At 43.5% G+C, this 18,765-nt stretch overlaps 1 protein-coding gene across 1 annotated transcript; it reads right to left on the bottom strand.

The window, feature by feature from the left end:
* Positions 1-2,216: 2,216 nt before the first annotated feature.
* On the bottom strand, positions 2,217-14,420 carry LRPAP1 (LDL receptor related protein associated protein 1). Its single transcript, XM_010212536.2, is given in 9 exon segments — positions 2,217-2,784; positions 3,722-3,898; positions 7,129-7,211; positions 7,716-7,874; positions 8,842-8,962; positions 10,282-10,406; positions 10,800-10,944; positions 14,182-14,399; positions 14,402-14,420. Coding segments are annotated over 9 exon segments (1,113 nt in total). The 3' UTR covers positions 2,217-2,718.
* Positions 14,421-18,765: the final 4,345 nt, after the last annotated feature.

The following is an 18,765-nucleotide window of genomic DNA, read 5'->3' as shown; positions in this document are numbered from 1 at the left end:
TAATTACCTTCTTTGCACATATATTGATGTATGGAAGGCAGAGAGTGTAGAAAGAAGAGTGAAATCAGGCTTTGCAACTGGAGATGAGCCATCTCCGGCCCTCCAAAGGTAGAGAGCAGTAAAAAAATACCTTCACAGGAATTGGAACTATTCCTATTTTCTTCTCGACCCTTCAGCAGGCCCTAACTAACCCGGCTGTGGAGCATTTCAGGGGAAGCTGCAGTCAGAGACATCAAGCCCTGCTGTCTGGTATTTTTTCTTTCTCCTCTGGGTTTGTTTGGATCAAGTGCTGATTGAAATGAGGACAATCCTAGGTCTGGTTCTAATGCAGTAAGAGTAGGATTAGATGCCTAGAGTGAACGCAGTGCCTGTGCTGATAGCACGCGCCGGTGTTACCGCTACTGATTTGTGGCTCGTTCCTAGTTTGAATTTTCTGTGACCTGCAGAACCCTGGGGAGTGTCTCAAGCTTCGCTCTGCTCTGAGGGCCTCCGAACCCGATTCCTGGCACAGCTTCCTTGTGCTCATCCCTGCCTCAGGAGGGTGACCTCCCACCAGGGCAATAGCTGCCAGCCCGTGTGCTCACAGCTGTGCACACGGAGATGCCCATTAGTTCTCAAATTCTCCAAGCAGGACTTACTTGAAGTACATCCCACTCCAGGCTGGTGCCACGATGAAAGCCAGGCTTGTGTTTTACACCGCCTCTTGCTGAGCATGCAGCTCCTCTGCTCTGCTCTGGTGTAGAGACAACCCTCTCTCCCGGGGGAGGTTTCTGTCACCGCTTCTGAGGGCGCTCGCTGGAAGCTCTCCCCGAGCGGAGCAGTGTCACCACACCGCTCTGTGCCACCCAGGGGGGATTTTGTTGTGTGATTCGGTGCAAGCAGGTGTCACCTCTGGCAGCAGGAAGGGCTCGGCTCTTTCAGCACTCCATCCTCTCCTGATGTATGGAGTGTTTATGTTCAGATCCCTCCCGCAGGAGGCCGGAGTGCAGGACCGCGGCACGTGGGCTGCAAAACAAGGCGACAGCCCCGAACACCACACAGACCTACCGGTCGGACATGGATTATTGCTTATTTTACTACAGGGAAAGTGGAGCTGAAGGACATAGTGTAGAGTTAATACAACATTTTTAAACTGTGTTCACCTTGGGAGGCTGAAAAAAATTACAGTCTTTATGATAAACCGTGGAGGCCATGAAGCAACTGCTGGGGTAAAAAAGACTGATCAACCTTTAATGTGATAAGCTCAGTGGGAAAGGCAACTAACAGCTTTCCTCCAGTATGGATTTTTTTTTGCCTTTTATTTATTGTTTTTTCAGAACAGCAGCTAATGCCTCATGCCTGAAAGGGCCCTTTTAAGTGGAACTGGCTGTTTCAGATGTTCTCAAGCCAATCCCCTATGGCCAAGTAAGCCACATTATTAAGTATCATTATTAAAATATTCCTACTGTTAATGGTAGCCTGTGTTTTAGTGATGAACAGCAGTTCTTTGGAATATAAGTAGTGTAAGATTGCATTAGAACAAAACCATTGTAAAAGCTGATGCTGCAAAGAAAGATGCAGGGCTGCTACTGCTGTTTTCAGTCAGATCACTTCTGTATGTAAAAATTACTTCAAAACACATAATCGCGCTACCTTTAATCCACCTGGGCCCCTGGGTCAGGATCATTTTAACTGAAAGGATCTCTCAATATTTCTCATGGGTTGTGTCTAGTAAGCGAGGCTTGAAGACGGGTTCCCTCCCCCAGCCTGTTGCAGCTGCACGAACAGGAGAATGATTTACCTGCCCCGGCCCTCTGCCTTTACCTTGCTGCTGTCTGTTCTGTGTGAAGCACTTCAGAAATGAAGGGTCAGCAGGACTAGTATGGGAAAATTCAACCCAGATGGCTAATGTTTGCCAAAGTTGAGGAGCAAAATGTCTCGGCAGGGAGAGGGCCAGTGACGCTGGCGATGGGACTGGGTCGCGTGCCCAGGGGCACACGTGCTCAAAGACAGACTGGACATGATTTCTCACTGAAGGAGAAAGAAGGGAAAAAAAATGCTCATGGATCTCGTTTGGGTTTTTTTAATCATTAAGTAAGTAAGTAAGTGTAACAAAACCAAGCAACCATGAATGAGAAAACTGTACACATAACATTCAGTAGCTTCAGCCATGTTAGGCTATAACTAAACTACATGAATTGACCTCAGTACTTGTTCTCTCCTTACCCCTGTAAGACTCATACGTAGTGCAGCTCTGAGCCACTGCTCAGAGGCAGTAGCAACACTTAGTTACCTTCAGTGGGAAGGGGGTTAGGCCCAACATCACTGAAACTGTTCAGTAAAAGACCTGCTTATACTTTCTGACTCTGCTCTAACTTCCTGCCTCTCTGCTTGTGTCCACTGTTCATGGCACCTTGAGTGGTTAAATTTTTTTTTCAACTACTAAGAAATCTCTGAAAGTTCCTTTTGACACAACAACTGCTTATTTCAAAGACTAGTATTTGATTCAGATGTAAGAATTACATTATCAAAAGTGTGCAAATTAAGTTTATAACCTAATCATTTAACTTGATAGTACAAGTATGAAACTAGTGGACCAAAAAAAATTTCTTAGAGAGGACAATTCAGTTCAATCATCAGTATCTCAGAAGAACTCCTCGGTAAGTCTTCTTCAGAAGAACATTTTGTTTTATAGTAACAGATAGATCCCATGAAGGAGCAAAAAAAAAAAAAAAGTGTTTATAATTCATTGTGTTGAAGACCTTGAGAAATTCTGCTGGACAAGTCTTGCAAGTGTTTCTTTACCTAAGAGGAAAGCAAAAAAAAAATCAAAGAAATGGTACTAAACAAATAAATAGTGCTTAACAAACAAACAAAATCAGTATTTTATGTTCAGATTTTCTTATCAGAGTATGTGATAATATGAAAAGCTGAGACCAGGGACATAGCAGGTGTTTTATAAGAGGAGTATAAAAACCAGTTGTGCTTATGAAGGCGCACAGTGGATTTGTCTTCAATTGCTCCCTCTGCCCAGCCCCTTCAGCCAGTCTGCACAGCAGAGCTGCTCCGCAGCCCCCCAGCAGAAAGGGGGAGGCAGGAACCTTGGCCCGGGCTCACGGCTGCCGAGCAGCCCCGGAGGGGGATGTAAGGGGCAGCCCCTGCAGCAGCTGCACGCGCTGAACCCGAGTTTGTCACATGCTGCCACAGCACAGGGGTGGCCTCGGGGACAGCTGCCACTGCTCTGCATCCCGCGGTGCAGACAGCACCTCCTGCAGCAGGGCCGCGTGGAAGAAGCGCCTGGCAGAGAAACAGGGGCCAGCCGGCTCCCCCCGGGTAAGGCTAGGGTTAGACCTACACGCAGGCCAAACGCAGCAAAACCAAGGCCCTGCAGCAGCGTGGTAACAACGGGAGCAGAGCCCACCCCGTGCTGCAGGACCCGGTACAGACCCACCAGCTCCTGGGCGGTCTCTGCTGCAGACATCTCTGCACGGCCCTGCACAGCACACACCTAACCCTGTGTGTCCCCATCAGTCTGGAAATAATACCACTTGTTCCCTTTCACTTCTTCCCTTTTTAATTAAATCATCTATGGGGTTAGAGCTTCCAACTACAGTACTCAACATGACAAGAACTCGAATTTTTACTTAAAATTATAAACATGAACCATCAGCACACCAGAAAATTCACATTTTCTCTATTACTCAGTTTTAAGCACACATAAGTACACTGGGTTTATACAGACCTTGTATCCGAGTTCTTTTGTCTTTTCTTCCAGCATGGCATATTTCTCTTTGTTTCTGCTCAGATGTTCCTTATCTCCCATTTCCGCTACATGCTTCAGTTTCTGGTGTGAAATCTCCAATTGCTTCTGGTAGTGATGATGCTTTTCAATTTTTGCTTCAAAGTGTTTCAGCTCCTCCTAGGAAAACAAATACACACAGCTTAACAGTATTCTTTTTCCAAGGCTTCCTTTTTGTCTCTTTTCTGTGTGAGACATGCTTAATGCTAATGTTTTAATTATTCCGGCACGAGAAGCCTTCTCAGTGCTCTGTTTCTTAAGCATGCCCGGACAATACATTATCAATACAGAGATCATCACTAGACAGCCAATTTTGACAGCAATGCTGAGCAGCAACCCACTTAAGGGACCTCCAGAGGAGACTGATGATGGCTATAAGGGATTAGGAGATGACAGCAGTGGGTACCAAAGAAAAGCTTATGTGTAAGTGGGGGAAGGTACAAAACAATTTATGAGAGGCCTCTTTTCAAAATTAGTTCCTGGATTTGCTGTTTTTTTTTTGCTCAGGCATCAACATTTTCCTGATCAATTTATTCATCAATGACCTGGATGAAGGCACAGGGTGCTCCCTCAGCAAGTTTGCTGATGATACCAAACTGGGAGGAGTAGCTGATACCCCAGAGGGCTGCGCTGCCATCCAGAGGGACCTGGACAGACTGGACAACTGGGCGGTGAAAAACCTCATGCAATTCAACAAGGCCAAGTGCAAGGTCCTGCACCTGGGGAGGAATAACCCCAGACACCAGTACAGGCTGGGGAATGACCTTCTGGAGAGCAGCTCTGCAGAGAGGGACCTGGGTGTCATGGTGGACAACAGGTTGACCAGGAGGCAGCAGTGTGCCCTCGTGGCCAAGAAGGCCAATGGGATCCTGGGGTGCATTAAGAAGAGCGTGTCCAGCAGGTCGAGGGAGGTGATCCTGCCCCTCTACTCAACCCTGGTGAGGCCACATCTGGAGTATTGTGTCCAGTTCTGGGCTCCACAGTACAAGAGGGATGTGGAGCTGCTGGAGAGAGTCCAGCGCAGGGCTACAAGGATGATCAGGGGCCTGGAACATCTGCCCTATGAGGAGAGGCTGAGGGAGCTGGGCCTGTTCAGCCTGGAGAAGAGAAGGCTGAGAGGGGATCTGATCAGTGTCTATAAGTACCTCAAGGGAGGGAGTGCAGAGGATGGTGCTGGTCTCTTTTCAGTGGTGGCCACTGATAGGACTAGAGGAAATGGCCAGAACCTGAAGCATCAAAAGTTCCACAGGAACTTAAGGACAAATTTCTTTAACAGTGAGGGTGACAGAGCACTGGAACAGGCTGCCCAGAGAGGTTGTGGAGTCTCCTTCTCAGGAGATCTTCAAAATCCGCTTGGACGCAGTCCTGTGCCACGTGCTCTAGGTGACCCTGTGTGTGCAGGGGGGTTGGACTAGATGATCTCTAGAGGTCCCTTCCAACCTTAAGCATTCTATGATTTTCTAGGTTTGTTCTCCACGACCTGAAATAAGATGAGTTAAATAACAAACAAAACAAAAAGATCTCTTAATGCAGAATATCTGAAAATCGGCCAGACTAACTGTCATGTTCAGGATGTGTTTAAGATGATGTTTAGATAATCCAGTAAGCTGCAAGAGACAGGAGAACCAGAAAAGTTTTTACCCACCAAAGCATGCTCTTGGTTTTGCTACTTCCAGATACGCAGTCCCTTCAAGCTCTCCATGTCTCAGTGAAGAGCACACAGACTTACAGCCATTTCTGTGCATTACACCCAGAAAAACCCAAACGAATTTTACAGGGAACCCCCTGTTTGACAGGATCCACTTTGTTTTGTTTGCTAGTGTGTTTCAGTCCAGGTTGCTGACAAATTCCTCTTGCTTCAAGACAATAATTAAAAAAAAATCCTAGTAAGGCTTCCTTTTTTTTTTTTCTTCCAGAGATCACTTTTCTGTTTTCAACGTTTCTTTCCTAGTTTCCTTTTGCTGTTGGACATCACAGTCTGTTTTACAATCCACCATCCACTTAGGACATGAGTTTGGGGTTTTATTGCTCTGATAAATCATTTCAGCTTTTCTTCTGTGATCATGCACCAGTGGAGCAGCTTTTACACCTTTCCTTACTAAAACTCTATAAGGGCTGGTATCATGGCCACTCAGGAGAAAACAAGTTAACTTACGCTAGTCAAACAGACTCCACAGAACCAACAAATGGTTTCTTTAATTCTCCTTTCATGGAGGTGTCAAACATGGAGCTGTTTCACTAGGATTCCTGCTGTGTTATTCTTTGTTAGGATAACCCAGCATTCACAGTAACAAGATCTGATCTGGAGAACAGGGTTTGTACGAAAGATTTTTGCTAAACTATTCAAGCATAAATATAATGTGTTCTTTCTGGTGCTAAGTTTTCTTTCCACTGAAGCAAATAGCAAGCCCAGATTTACCTCTCATGCATTTGTACAGTCTCGACCAAGCTGTCCCTCTGAGACGAACAGGAGCTTTGATGCAGATTTTCAGGGACTTTTCTCAATCACTCTTAAGAGCAGGGCCACTGAAATCAGTGTAATTAAAGTGTGTTTCATAAGAGAATCAGACTCCATGAGAGAAACTGGATGGACATGAAAGCTGAGCTCTGATACCTAAAGGATACAGATTTCAGTCTCTGCCACGGGCAATTAAAACTCTTTCATTACTTCAGCTGGAAAAGATCAAGATGTCGCTAGCCATGTCTTAAGATAAAACCATAAATACAGGTAAGTAAGTTCAACAAGCCCTGAAGAACTGCTTCTCCAGGCTATCAAAGCACACTACTCTCACCATCGACTTTGATAAACAGGCAGTCAGATTTTTTTTTTCCCTCTCAAGGAACACAATTTGAGTTAACAGCATGAACTCCATGGGATTTTTTGTAACAATATTTTCCTAAAAAGGAGTCTTTGTTCTGGTACCTCTGGATAATTTCCATACTGCTCCAACATGGAAAGCTAACGGTACAAGAGGCAGGCAGGAGAGGAAAACTCTTGGGTTTCTAGTGTTCACTGCTTCCCAAAGCAGTAATTATTTGAGACGTCGGATAAGACAGGGAGATCTGTTACACTACAAACAAACAGGGCCTGACCCTTGAAAGATTTAGAATATGGAACTCCTACTTTCACAGGTTTCAATACTTTCATTTTGATGACTGTAATAGAACCTTTCATACTAGATACATCCATGTCTGCATATCTGAAATATTAAGATCCACATGTGTCTCATTTATTTTTGTCTGAAAAGAAATAGAAGAAAAATGATATATAGGAATAACATAGGCAGAGTGTGCTTCTTTATGCAGGAAAATGCCCTTTCCATAAGGAATCTCACTGGAATTTTACTTACCCGAAAAGATTCAAGTTCTTTCTCAGTAAAGTTGGCTGATTTGGCCATGTCCCACAAGTCAATCACTCTTGGTTCCTCAAACTCTAAACAGACACATATCACTGAATGAAAATCTGGACACAATGTTTTCATGTCCACTTTTTACAGAAGAGGATGCCTTTGCATACACAAATGGAAGTACTAAACATTGCTTTACTAACTGGTCTATTTAGATTAAGAGAGAAGGAAAAATCCAAGTTCTTAACTGAAAACTTTAGCACTGTAGTAATTCTTTTTTAAAAAGCAAAACACAGCAGAAACCGATGACTGGAGTTATTTGCTGCATATGTTGTCTTATTTGCTCCTCTGAGTGAGAAGAAATAATATCCCTTCTCACTTGGGCATGAGATAGATAGTTGTCTTAACTATCGTCTTTGCAGGATGGCTGATTCTGTTCTTGCATGAGACTTCTAATACAGCAGGTTGGCTGGATCTCTTCAACCCTTTGTTGACAATGCAGCAACACTATGTACTGAAATTATTAATTGCCCACAGAGTTTTTATATGAAATTGATATTAAAAAGAGAAGAAAAACAGCATTATCATACCACTGTTTGTGTCATATCCCTGGTGACTGACTTTACGCAAACGCTCAAACCCCTGATTGATGCTTCTTAGTTTCTCTTTGAGTTCTCTGTGTTTGCTGTGCAAGATTTCTTCTTTCACCAGGTTCTCTTCAGATGGGTTGATAACATTCTTGTGAATATCTGTTAGAAGAGAAAAGTTTTATTGATTGTGAGCCAAATCCTGATAGGTCAAAAGCCCCCAAAATTTCCCCCATTGGGAATTAACAGTATATACTCAAGTCTCAGCACTAGGGTTAGTGTAAATAAAGCACTAATGCCACATTCTAAGCAGCAGTAAGTCCTTTTCAGGTAACTACTAAGTAACATCAGTGCTCCTCCATTTTCTGGAGGGTGACAGAAAGGAATTGTTTTTCTTTTTTTAAACTGTTACTGGCTGCCAGACATGATTTTAATAATTGTTAATTGTTCTAATTTGCGTAGGGAGGCAATATTCCAATGAAATGGTATGGGAAGGCTGGCTAGTCCTGGGCCTCCTTCCCTGGCCGTTTCAGATAGAGCTTTTAGCAGTCACGGACAAATTAGGACATTAGGTGCTGAAATGACTTCCAGCAACTTCAGCTTGGATGGCACAGAATAGGCATCATGCTGACTATGAACTTAGAATACTTGGGTTCCAACAAAAATTTTAGCTAGGGTTAATACAGCAACCTGCATTCAGCTTTACTCAGCTGTCAATGCTTTAATACCTTGGGCTCAGAGTCTAAGATTCCAGGCATATCCTTTTGGGCTCTCAGCTGGTGAGATAAAATATGTAGGCATGCTGCATACCTTAGGACCTTATTTTGCAGCATTTTTTCTTCTAGCAAACCACAATGGCCATCATTGCTAATATGCTATCTTCCCTGCTTAAAGCATGGTCAAGAATCAGAAAAATGAACTGGCAATACGTTCATTAACTGGCAAGATTTTGGACATCTAATGCAGAACTAAAACCAGCAGGTATCTGGGAATGTCAGCAACTGCAAGCAGTTCTGAGAAATGTAGCAGTCAGACTTCAACATTTTCAAAGGAACTTGGAAACAATGGAGGTAACAAGCACAGAAAGAGCTGCACTGATCTGGAAACATCAAAAAAATAGTTCAGATACCTTCTGTTCTGCTCACGGTCTCTAACAGAATATTGTATTCATGAATCTTTTCTTTGTGATGCTTAAACTCTCGCCAAAGCTTATCCAGCTCCTCATCAGAGAACTTTCCAGAGGTCTTGGCCTGAAAGAGACATGAGCTCATTATGCTTCCCAGGCCAAGTGCTGTTACATGCACTCGGCTGCCACTATTTCTTTCAACTTCCCACCACGTTTAGAAACTGATTTAAGTCCAACTCTTCCTTAGATCTTTTGTTTTAAGTCCATTTATATAAGGACAAGATTTAGACAGTGAAGGACACAGTGGCTTCACTCATGTCAAAGAAGGTGTACTTCCAACTTACAAAGCTGCAATTCCTATGAGCTACTCAGTGAAAAATCCTCCGTCATTTACATGCTGTGAGAAACAATCTGATACAGAAAAAAGAGCCACTGAGCAATATATACAAGCGCAAGAGGGATTGCAGGGATGCAGCCTGACATTAAGCAGTCTTTATTCAAGAAATCTTGTCAACTGAACAGTATCACTGCCATGTACTTACTTTGCAGTAAAATGCTTTTCACTGGACTAGCTTTTAGCAATTAGGGAAGTACTGCTCATACAGTTACAACACTGCCTGCAGTGCCTGGCGACTAACTCTACTTGCTGCAAAACATCATAAAAATAGTGTTTTTAGTACATATGAAGCCTCAAGCCTTTTTTTTTTTTTTTGCATAGGGAATATTTGTAAGCGATGCAAGCACTTTACTGTTCCCCAAAGCATATGACAGGATGTCCCTTCCAGGGCTGCATCTAGTTAGGGTAACATTTTAAACACCAGCATATCTTTTTCTCTGCTTTACTTTCACACTGCTCCAAGAATGCTTTGTTTTTACCAGCCCACTTGTTTAAAGAACCTGAATTATTTCATTTTTGCAGGCCAAGATTTTGTCAGTTTTTGTTGGCCAAACAGACCACTCATCTTCTATTTTTAAGCACTAATACAGAAGTCTTGAAGACCATGTTTGGTGTATTGTTACAACCCTCCGTTATTTTAAAACATTCTGTGAAATAAGGCCAAACACAAAAGTAAGAAAAAGAGGAAATCCACAAAACTGTATTACCACGCAGCCTAAGATTCACAAGCTGGGAAATCATTGGTTCAGTGAAATTTGAGGAGAAACTCTTTTTGTAAGCAGAGGGCCCAACATCTCTGCCATACAGGCTGATGTGACAGGTTGCATTGCGAGAGGAAATACCCACATGTAGAGACCTGGATGTAGACGGGATGTGCTCAGCCTACAACACTCTGAGCTACTCATTGCAGCACCTAGGCCCAGTAGTTGCGAACGGACAGTTCAAGCTATTCAATTCCAAGTTAAGCAGCTCTTGGAAGGCACAGATAATAATTAGTTCAGTGAAGAAACACTTCCCATGCTGCATTTTCTGGAAATCACCCTCACCTTGCTCCACAACTTTTCCAGTCTTGGATCATCTAGTGCATCACTTTCTGTTCCATCTTTAATGTAGTTGGTATCAAGTAGATGAGAGTCCTTCTTTCCATTCATGCCATATTTAGTCATAATGACTGTAGGAAGAGTAGAAGATACAGAACCATTAAAATCAACCATGGATCTATGGCTGTTGAGAAGCTGCCCCCATCCCTGACTTCCTCATATCTCCATATGAAGAAGAACTTCTTTACTGTGACGTTGACAGAGCCCTGGAACAGGCTGCCCGGAGAGGCTGTGGAGTCTCCTTCTTGGAGATCTTCCAAACCCACCTGCATGATCTCTACAAGTCCCTTCCAACCTCAACCATTCTGTGAATCTCACTGCTCCCTGCTGACCTCCGAAGAACTTGAGTGCGCTCAGTGCCATGAAACACAACCTGTTATTTAATGATTCTCCCACAAACACAGGCATCTAACTACATATATCCAATGGAAAGTTTAAACCTCTTTTGCAAAGATATACCTTACCATTTAAGTTGCGTCTAAGTTTGGCTTCTTTCTCTCCATCTTCATCGAGCCCTTCAGCCTTCAGTTTTTTCCAGCTTAGCTCATCCTTTTCTTGTATTTTTAGGTCACTGTGCAACTCTGCCAGTTTCACAGCAGAGAGATGAAGCTAAGAGATCAGAAAAAGGTTTGTATTCAGTTATATGGAGTCACCCCTTGCTGCAGCATTGCTGCAGTTGCTTCAGAAGGCAGCACAGCACATAAAACATTTTTTCTTTTACTGGAATGGGTTATATCTCTCTGAATTTAAAAGCATTATGGAATGAGCCATTGCATAAATACATCTCTTATCAACGATGTATGCACTGGAACAGGCTGCCCAGAGAGGTTGTGGAGTCTCCTTCTCTGGAGATCTTCAAAACCCGCTTGGACGCAGTCCTGTGCCACGTGCTCTAGGTGACCCTGCATGTGCAGGGGGGTTGGACTAGATGATCTCTAGAGGTCCCTTCCAACCTTAAGCATTCTATGATTCTATGAATGTTGTTATGCCCGCAGCACATCAGTATTAACTGACAGCAACACCATAGCCTTCCCTTTCAGGTCCTTAACTACTTGGAAAAACATGAAATAATGCATGGATTAAGAAGTTGTATCCCTCTCTGAAGTTTCTTCAGGCAGTATTTAAAAGGTATTTTCCCACCCACTATTAACAGGGCTACCTTTAAAAAAGTAACCAAATTTTATTTATTTTGGATAAAAAAGAATGGGAAAACAAACAAACAACAAAAAGAATGGGAAAACAAACAAACAACAACAACAACAAATCCACGCAGTTGTTCCCCTTTCTTTGTTTACTACTTAATTTCTTTCAGGCCTGAAAATTAAAACTATCCAGTTTCAATATTTCACAAAAGACACCGACAACCAAATTAATGTGCCATTGCCACAGAATGTGCTTTCTTGAGGATCTCCTTCTAACCCTTCAGGGAAAACAAGAATGGAGACAACTAATCACTGAATGACAGAATCACAGTATGCTTAAGGTTGGAAGGGACCTCTAGAGATCATCTAGTCCAACCCCCTGCTCCAGCAGGGACACCTAGAGCACGTGGCACAGGGTGGCATCCAGGAGGGTTTGGAAGATCTCCAGAGAAGGAGACTCCACAACCTCTCTGGGCAGCCTGTGCCAGGGCTCTGTCACCTCATGTGCAAACTGATGATTCCGAAGGAAGACTGAGTAAAAAGTTTGCTATTGTAAAGGAAATGACTGACCAAGTCAGTAGTTCCTTATTCTGTTAGCATTAAAGAAGCATGGACAGCTCAGTTTGTCAGAAGTCTTATGCAGATAGCGCAGTTTCATAAACATATGCAGCTTTGTATTTGTTTAAATAGAAGAGTATTAGATCTTCTAAATGGAAAGTTTAGAGGCATTTGGTCATTAAAACCAAGCACATAAATTTACTTTTTAAATAAAAAATAAGTAACTATATTAAGCCTACTGTTATTTAAGGAAAAAAAATCCTAAATATTCTGTTCAAATTTCTCCCAATTTCAATAATATTTCTCTGATTTTAATTTACTATGAAGTTCAAGTAACTGTCCCTTTAGACATTAAAAATTCTTTTAAACCTTTTCCTAGATGCTCCTTATCAGTACCATTTATATCCCACAAAGGTAACTACATAGGCTAATCAAAATATACACTTTTAGAGCTGTCTCCCTTAGAGATCATCTCATTCCAACGCCAGAATGACACCAGATTAAAAAAAAGCATCACTTAACTGTTAACAGCATCAGACACATACCAGGCTAGCTGACTAGAAGCAGAAGTGAAAAGCTAAATTTAATCATTAAGCAACAAAACTCCTAGTTACTTATTCCTTTTGCTGCCTGGAAATTAAGACCCAAGATCGGGACGTAGCAATGCTGGACATGAGCACCAGGAACACGTCAGAGTTTGCTGGCCCAGCTACGATCATCAGCTACAGCAGCACAATTGGCTTCTGTGTGCGTAGCGGGGAGGGAAATGTGCTTCACTGCAAGGTTTGGGGTACGACACACTCCAGACTGTGGAACCGCTGCTTTGGGATGGGTGTTAGCCCCGGAGAACAAGCGATGAGAGAACTACACCAGCTGATTATCTGAGATCAGCAGAGGAGATGATGTATTTTCTGAAACCTGCACTGATTTGTCACTGACCCAAGCTATAGGGTCAGGGTCTGCACAAGAGGAGCTCTGCTAGTAAAATCACCCTGGTAACATTTTATATGGAACACGCAGCCATGGAAAGGGAAGCTATGGGGAAAAAAAAAAGTTAAAAATCAAAACCACCTCCTGGGGAGCAGGAAGGAAGTGCCTTTCCTGCCCTTGGTCACCCCAGGGCAGGGGCTCAGGCCTCGCGGAACGGCTGCTCATCACACAGCACGTCGCAATGCTGCATTGCAACATCCCTCCGAGATGCCAAACCAAGGCGTTCTTTATTTCAGTACTGCTGATTAATGAAAGCCACCACCACCATCAAACCCAGGGAAGGTGTGTTCAGCACTTGACCAACACTTCAAAGTAACATAGGGTTGAGTTTGGAATTTTCCTTCCATTCCAAATCCTGCCCCAACATGACAGAAAAAATATCACTTTCTAAAACGTGGGCTGGGTGTTAATTTAATTCAAACATGCAATTCAGATGGTGACAAACTTAGGCCAAGCAGGTGTTGCATCTTTAATATCTGGCCCATACTTGTAAAAGTTACTATAGTTCTTTACCCTGATGGATAAACATCCCTTTCGTAATTGAACACCCTGGGGTAAGACTTAATGTAGGTGATGATTAGAATCTCAAATTTGAATTCCAGATGGTGCAGGTATGGAAAAATATATAGAAGTTAAAAAATTGGAAGGAATTAATAGTACCATCATCATATTTAATTGTCTATTGTTTGGCCTTCTCCACCTGCCAGGTCATGGCCAGAGGTGCATGAGTGCCCACACTCTGGTAATCTCATCCCACCCTTCTCCCAGAGAGGTAAGGACTATTTTTCAGTTTCCATGCTGGGAGGATGGATGCAACTCCAGAGCACAACACGGAGGGGTTCTACAAAGGTTGGATTCAGCCCTGTCACTAGTACCAACGCGGGCTTGCCGGAGGACTTCTGCTCGAGGGGGGATGCCTTGCCTCTAGTTCAATAGCTCAGGTTGGGGAATGCTTACCCAGCAATCCCGGGAAATCCCAGGAAAGCCGGGATTGTTTTCTCGGCCTGAAGGAAGGCGCCCTTCCCAGGCGCTGAGCGCAGCCCCCCGCCCGCCGCGGTTGCTCCTCTGCACGCCGCCCCGGAGCAGGGCCCGACGCGGAGCCGGGGCTCACCCGAGGCCGCAGCCCCGGCCGCGGCCGCGCTCTGCGCGCACTCACCCGCTGCGCCTTCTCCCACACCTGGTTGACCCTCACCACGCGGAACTCCGCGGCCTCGCGCGGCTTGGCGCCCGCCAGGCCCTCGTTGGCCTCCCGCGAGTACTTCCCCGCGCGGCCGCTGAGGGCGAGGAGCAGCACGGCGCCCAGCGCCGCCAGCACCCGCCGCGACAGCGGCACCGGCACCGCCGCCATGTCGCACCGCCCGCCGCGCCGCGCGCGGGGACCACAACTCCCGGCATGCCCCGCGGCCGGGGACCACAACTCCCGGCATGCCCCGCGGCGCGGGCGCCGCAACTCCCGGCATGCCCCGCGGCAGCCGCCGTTGGGGTGGGCGGCCGCTGCTGGGGCGCTCGTTGCTCTGCGTCGCGCGGGGTCCCTGCGCGTGTCTGTGTCTCACGGAAATGTTGGACACTCAGAAATGCAAAAACGCGGTGCTCGTGGGTCTGCTTAGGAGCCTGGCGTGCTGCTCTGCAGCCCTATGCGAGTGCCAATGCTCTTGCCCAACGTCCCATTTTCAAAACGTGCTTAACAGGGCTTTAGCTGTGACAGAGCTTTAGTTTCTTCTTCAGTCTCAGACCCTGACCGCAAAACAACAACAGTAACAACAACAAAAAACAAGCTGGCAGGTCACTTTAATTAAAAAGTGCAGTTCAGGTGCTGGCACATTTAGGCCAACTAGGTGTTGCCTGTCTTAAAATCTGGCCCATACTTGTGAAAGTTACTGTAGCATGTAGTGCATGTTTTACTATGGTAGATGTGCCTCCTTTGTACATGCGAATGTGTTGGAGCAAGATTTATGATTAACTTATGATGTAGGGGATGTGAGGTATCTCAAATCCGAATTCCAGATTAGCCACTAATCTGTGACAAAAAGACAAGCCTTTTTCCTGATGGGAGGATATGGGCAATGTGGTTATTATAGATGGAGACCTCTTGTCTGCTCAATGTCTTGAAGCCTTGCATGTCCTTCGGCCAAGTGTTATCATCGGGGCAGGATGGGCATGTTGAGTCTAAACACTGTCCCTATGGTGTAACAGAACTTTTCTAACACAAGTACTATGTTCAGAAAAGGGTTTACAGACATTTAGGAAGAGCAGAAGGAAAAAAAGAACAGGGAAGAGCTTAGAGCTGTGAAGGGGATGGGAGGTCTTTTATCCTTGACACAAGAGGAGCAGAAGGGCATTTTCCTGTGGGCAACTCCACCTGGGACAGGGTATAGCCAGGGTTTGGCCGTGGGGAGAAGGAGGAGCATTGGCTGGAGTTGTCACTGAAGGTCCGTGGTGAGGGGCCTGCAGCTCCTCCTGAGGAATGAGTATCCCCTGCTCTGTGGTGTTTCCACTGCTTCATACCAACTCCTGCTCAGCGCAGGCCACTAAAGTGCAGAAGACCACAAAAGATTTGAGGGGATTAAGTCTGGATGTATTAATTAAAAATACACGAATCTGAGAAAATGTCCAATAAGTAATGCAGAACTGATTTATACACTTCTCCCGGGTATTAAAAATGCACTAAAATTGGTGCAGTGATGGGAATGCATGTTTGTATAATGGACTAAGATCAAGAGCATCCTTCATGTGAGTGTTACTGAGGGGAAGAGAGTGTAGGAAGCTCTTTCCTGTTTATTCCTTTATTTTTCTTGATAAATCCTCTGCACTCTGCAAAGCTTGTATAGTATTAGCTCTCTGGCATAGCTAGAAAATTGTGTTTTGAATTCTGCTTACACATTCTCCAGAGTATTGATGTTTTTCCTTTCTTGTACTTGGCTAATGATGGAAGTGGGATGGGTATTGCGTGGTCACGGTATGGGGTTGGAACCCATGTTCACTTCACAACTTCACCTCCTATGTGACCTAGAGCAAATCAAAGTGTAGCTCTGTGGTGCACTCAGCACCAAGCCTTCACACATTATAAATCACTCCCGTGAACACAAATAGATGGCGTAAAAATATAATGAGATTTCTGAAAACAATGCCCCGAGGAGGATTTTTACAGGATTTTCAATTTTTGAGAATTATACTATGCCTGATAAGTAATATAGGTGTCTTTGCTCTTCCCCAGTTTCATAAGTCATTGCTGAGAATCTTGGTTGTAGGAATGTAGATGCTGATGCTTTAAGACCAAATTGCAAAAAAGAATTAAAGTATCTCAGGGTCACCTTATTTCTAAATCAAAGAATATTTTTCTGGTTTTGAGCAATGCAAAGTATACCAGCAAAATAATGGTGGGAAAACAAGCCTAACAGCCCTGTCTTGTGGAGCTCTCCACATCGGTTTTAGGATTTAAAGCTTGTTTTAGTCTCATTGTTAGAGTGTATGTGTTGATGAGTCATTTTGGAACAGATGGATTTTGTCTGTCATTTGTAGCATTGATTGAGTTTTCAGGGTGTCTGCAAATAAATCTCCATACAGGTTCCTATTCCTTTTCTTGTATTGGGCTTGTGGGCAGCTTTCTGCCTTTGTTGTTTGGGTGGTTTGACCTACACTGGGATTTTTTTTTTCTTTTTTTTTTTGCAAATCAGTAGTGCAGCACCATTACTTCCTTACGGTGGTTGATTGAATGTGATTCTGCCATGTCCTTACATCTATATAAAGTGAGTATTCAGCACCACCATTTGCTGTGATGGGGTTCTGTAGATCCTGGCCTCAAGTGCTTCTCTCCCACAAGGAAAAAGCCAAAATGACTCTATTGACTTCTATTAAGAGATTTTGGATTAGCGTTAATGTTAATGGGATGAAACTCATCACGGAATATACCTTACAGTAAATATCAAACATGGGCAGTGGGAGGTACTGGGAAATTAGCTCCATTCTTGAGCACTGTGGGTGTAATTCCCTCTTCATTTTGTTCTAGTGCAATTGAAGAGCAGCTCTGCTGAACTTGGACTGTGCTAAAACTGATATAAATACTAGATGTGTTAAACCTATTGTCTTGGATTGTATTATACATTGTCTATACCGAAAAATGGAAGTCTTAGACACATTTAACAGAACCTTTAACATAATCTGGGTTCGTTATAAAGACAAACAAAAAACCACAAATAAAGCTACTAGAATCCACAGACACAGGCTTTATGGTTGTTTTTCTAAGTGGGCAGTATATACAAATCATAAACTCATCTTTTCCTAATTTCTTAGCCAACCCTAGCACTCGACTAAGCCAGAGTCAGGTGACCTGTAACTTTACCAAAATTGATGTAATTATTTTAATGTCATATACCCTTGTCTCCTCTGAAAATACCCAACACCATAATGAGCAACAAATTATGCCTACTACTCCTCTTTAACCTATATCTAATTGTAACCCAGCAAAAAACATTTTCTTAAACACCCCGTCTTGTCTGTCCTGACCAAAAAAGGGCATGTAGGCTTGCCTTTTGAACATAATTTAAATTATTTTAGATCATCTGTATCTAGGGAAGGCAAATAATTTTGAAATTACATTAGCTAGGATGGATTTTTTTTTGCAGGCTGCTTTTAAGATCATGCTCCCTTTTAGTTAAAATACAGGCAGATTCTGTGAACTTAGATTTATCGGTTTGCTCCTTGACTGACCTTCATCTTCCTGAGATAATATAATATACAGATCATTTGTGCGTATCTAAGTAGAAAAGTGTGCCCAAAAGGTAAAAGCAATAATAATTGTTTCTTGGCTATCTATATTTTATTGCATAGGCCCATTCCTAAAGATATGCTACAAAAAAAAACTCAGCAAAAGATTTGAAGAATGACAAACAATTATGAATCCTAATTAGGATCAGTTATCAGACTTATGTTGTATCCATTCTATAAATACGATTTTTCCTAATTTTAAGGAGATAAGTCATGATGCCCAACATTACCTAGTGGTTCAGTAAAATACACGATACGATCGCACATAGCTTGGACAGAGGCTCAAGCAAAGACTAACTTTTACTTTCTTATCCATAGGAAGGGAAACAGAATAATATAACCTTTTTCTAGAATGTAATTGCAAACAAGAAAAATAACTCAAGTGTTTCTAATTCAAATGTTCACCCGGTTATGGATTCCTATGTTGTTGCTCTTGTCTGTGAAGTGTTTTGTATTATTTGGGCAATGGTTTTTGAGCAGACTGCCTTCTGGCTATAGCAGTGTCACGTTTATTAAATAGTACAGAGTATTTCTATAAGAATACATGGGTCTGCAGAGAGTCAAGATGCACTTGTAGCTTCATCTGAGGTGCAGCCTGACCTTGAAAAGAGAACCAGAAGTGCACCTTAACACCAGCCATATCCTCTTAATTCTGCAGGATTTGTTTACGTGTAGGATTAAGTCCCATTTAATTTGTTTATTTGTTTACCCTTGTAAAGGTTCAGGAGCTGAGCTTGCTGTCCATGCTGGTAAATGCTTTTAGGTTGTCAGGAATTGGTAACACAGCAGCTTTCTGGATCAAGAAGGCTCTGCAGTTACCTGCTTGTCTCTGCTCAGTCAGGGACACCAGCATTCCCTGAGTACAGTTTTTGCCTCTGGATTTGTGAACATATAGGCATCCTTTTTCTTGTTTTAATTTCTGTAACTAGTGGAAGAAAAATCATCATTCTGGATGCTATATATTAGCTATACACAG

The sequence above is a fragment of the Tinamus guttatus genome, unplaced genomic scaffold, assembly GCF_059628265.1.
Source record: "Tinamus guttatus ecotype Peru unplaced genomic scaffold, ASM5962826v1 Tinamus_guttatus_pri_ptg000052l, whole genome shotgun sequence".
In the NCBI taxonomy this organism is placed as follows: domain Eukaryota; kingdom Metazoa; phylum Chordata; class Aves; order Tinamiformes; family Tinamidae; genus Tinamus; species Tinamus guttatus.
The sequence above is the reverse complement of the archived record's forward strand: the minus strand, read 5'-3'. Positions and strand labels throughout refer to the sequence as shown.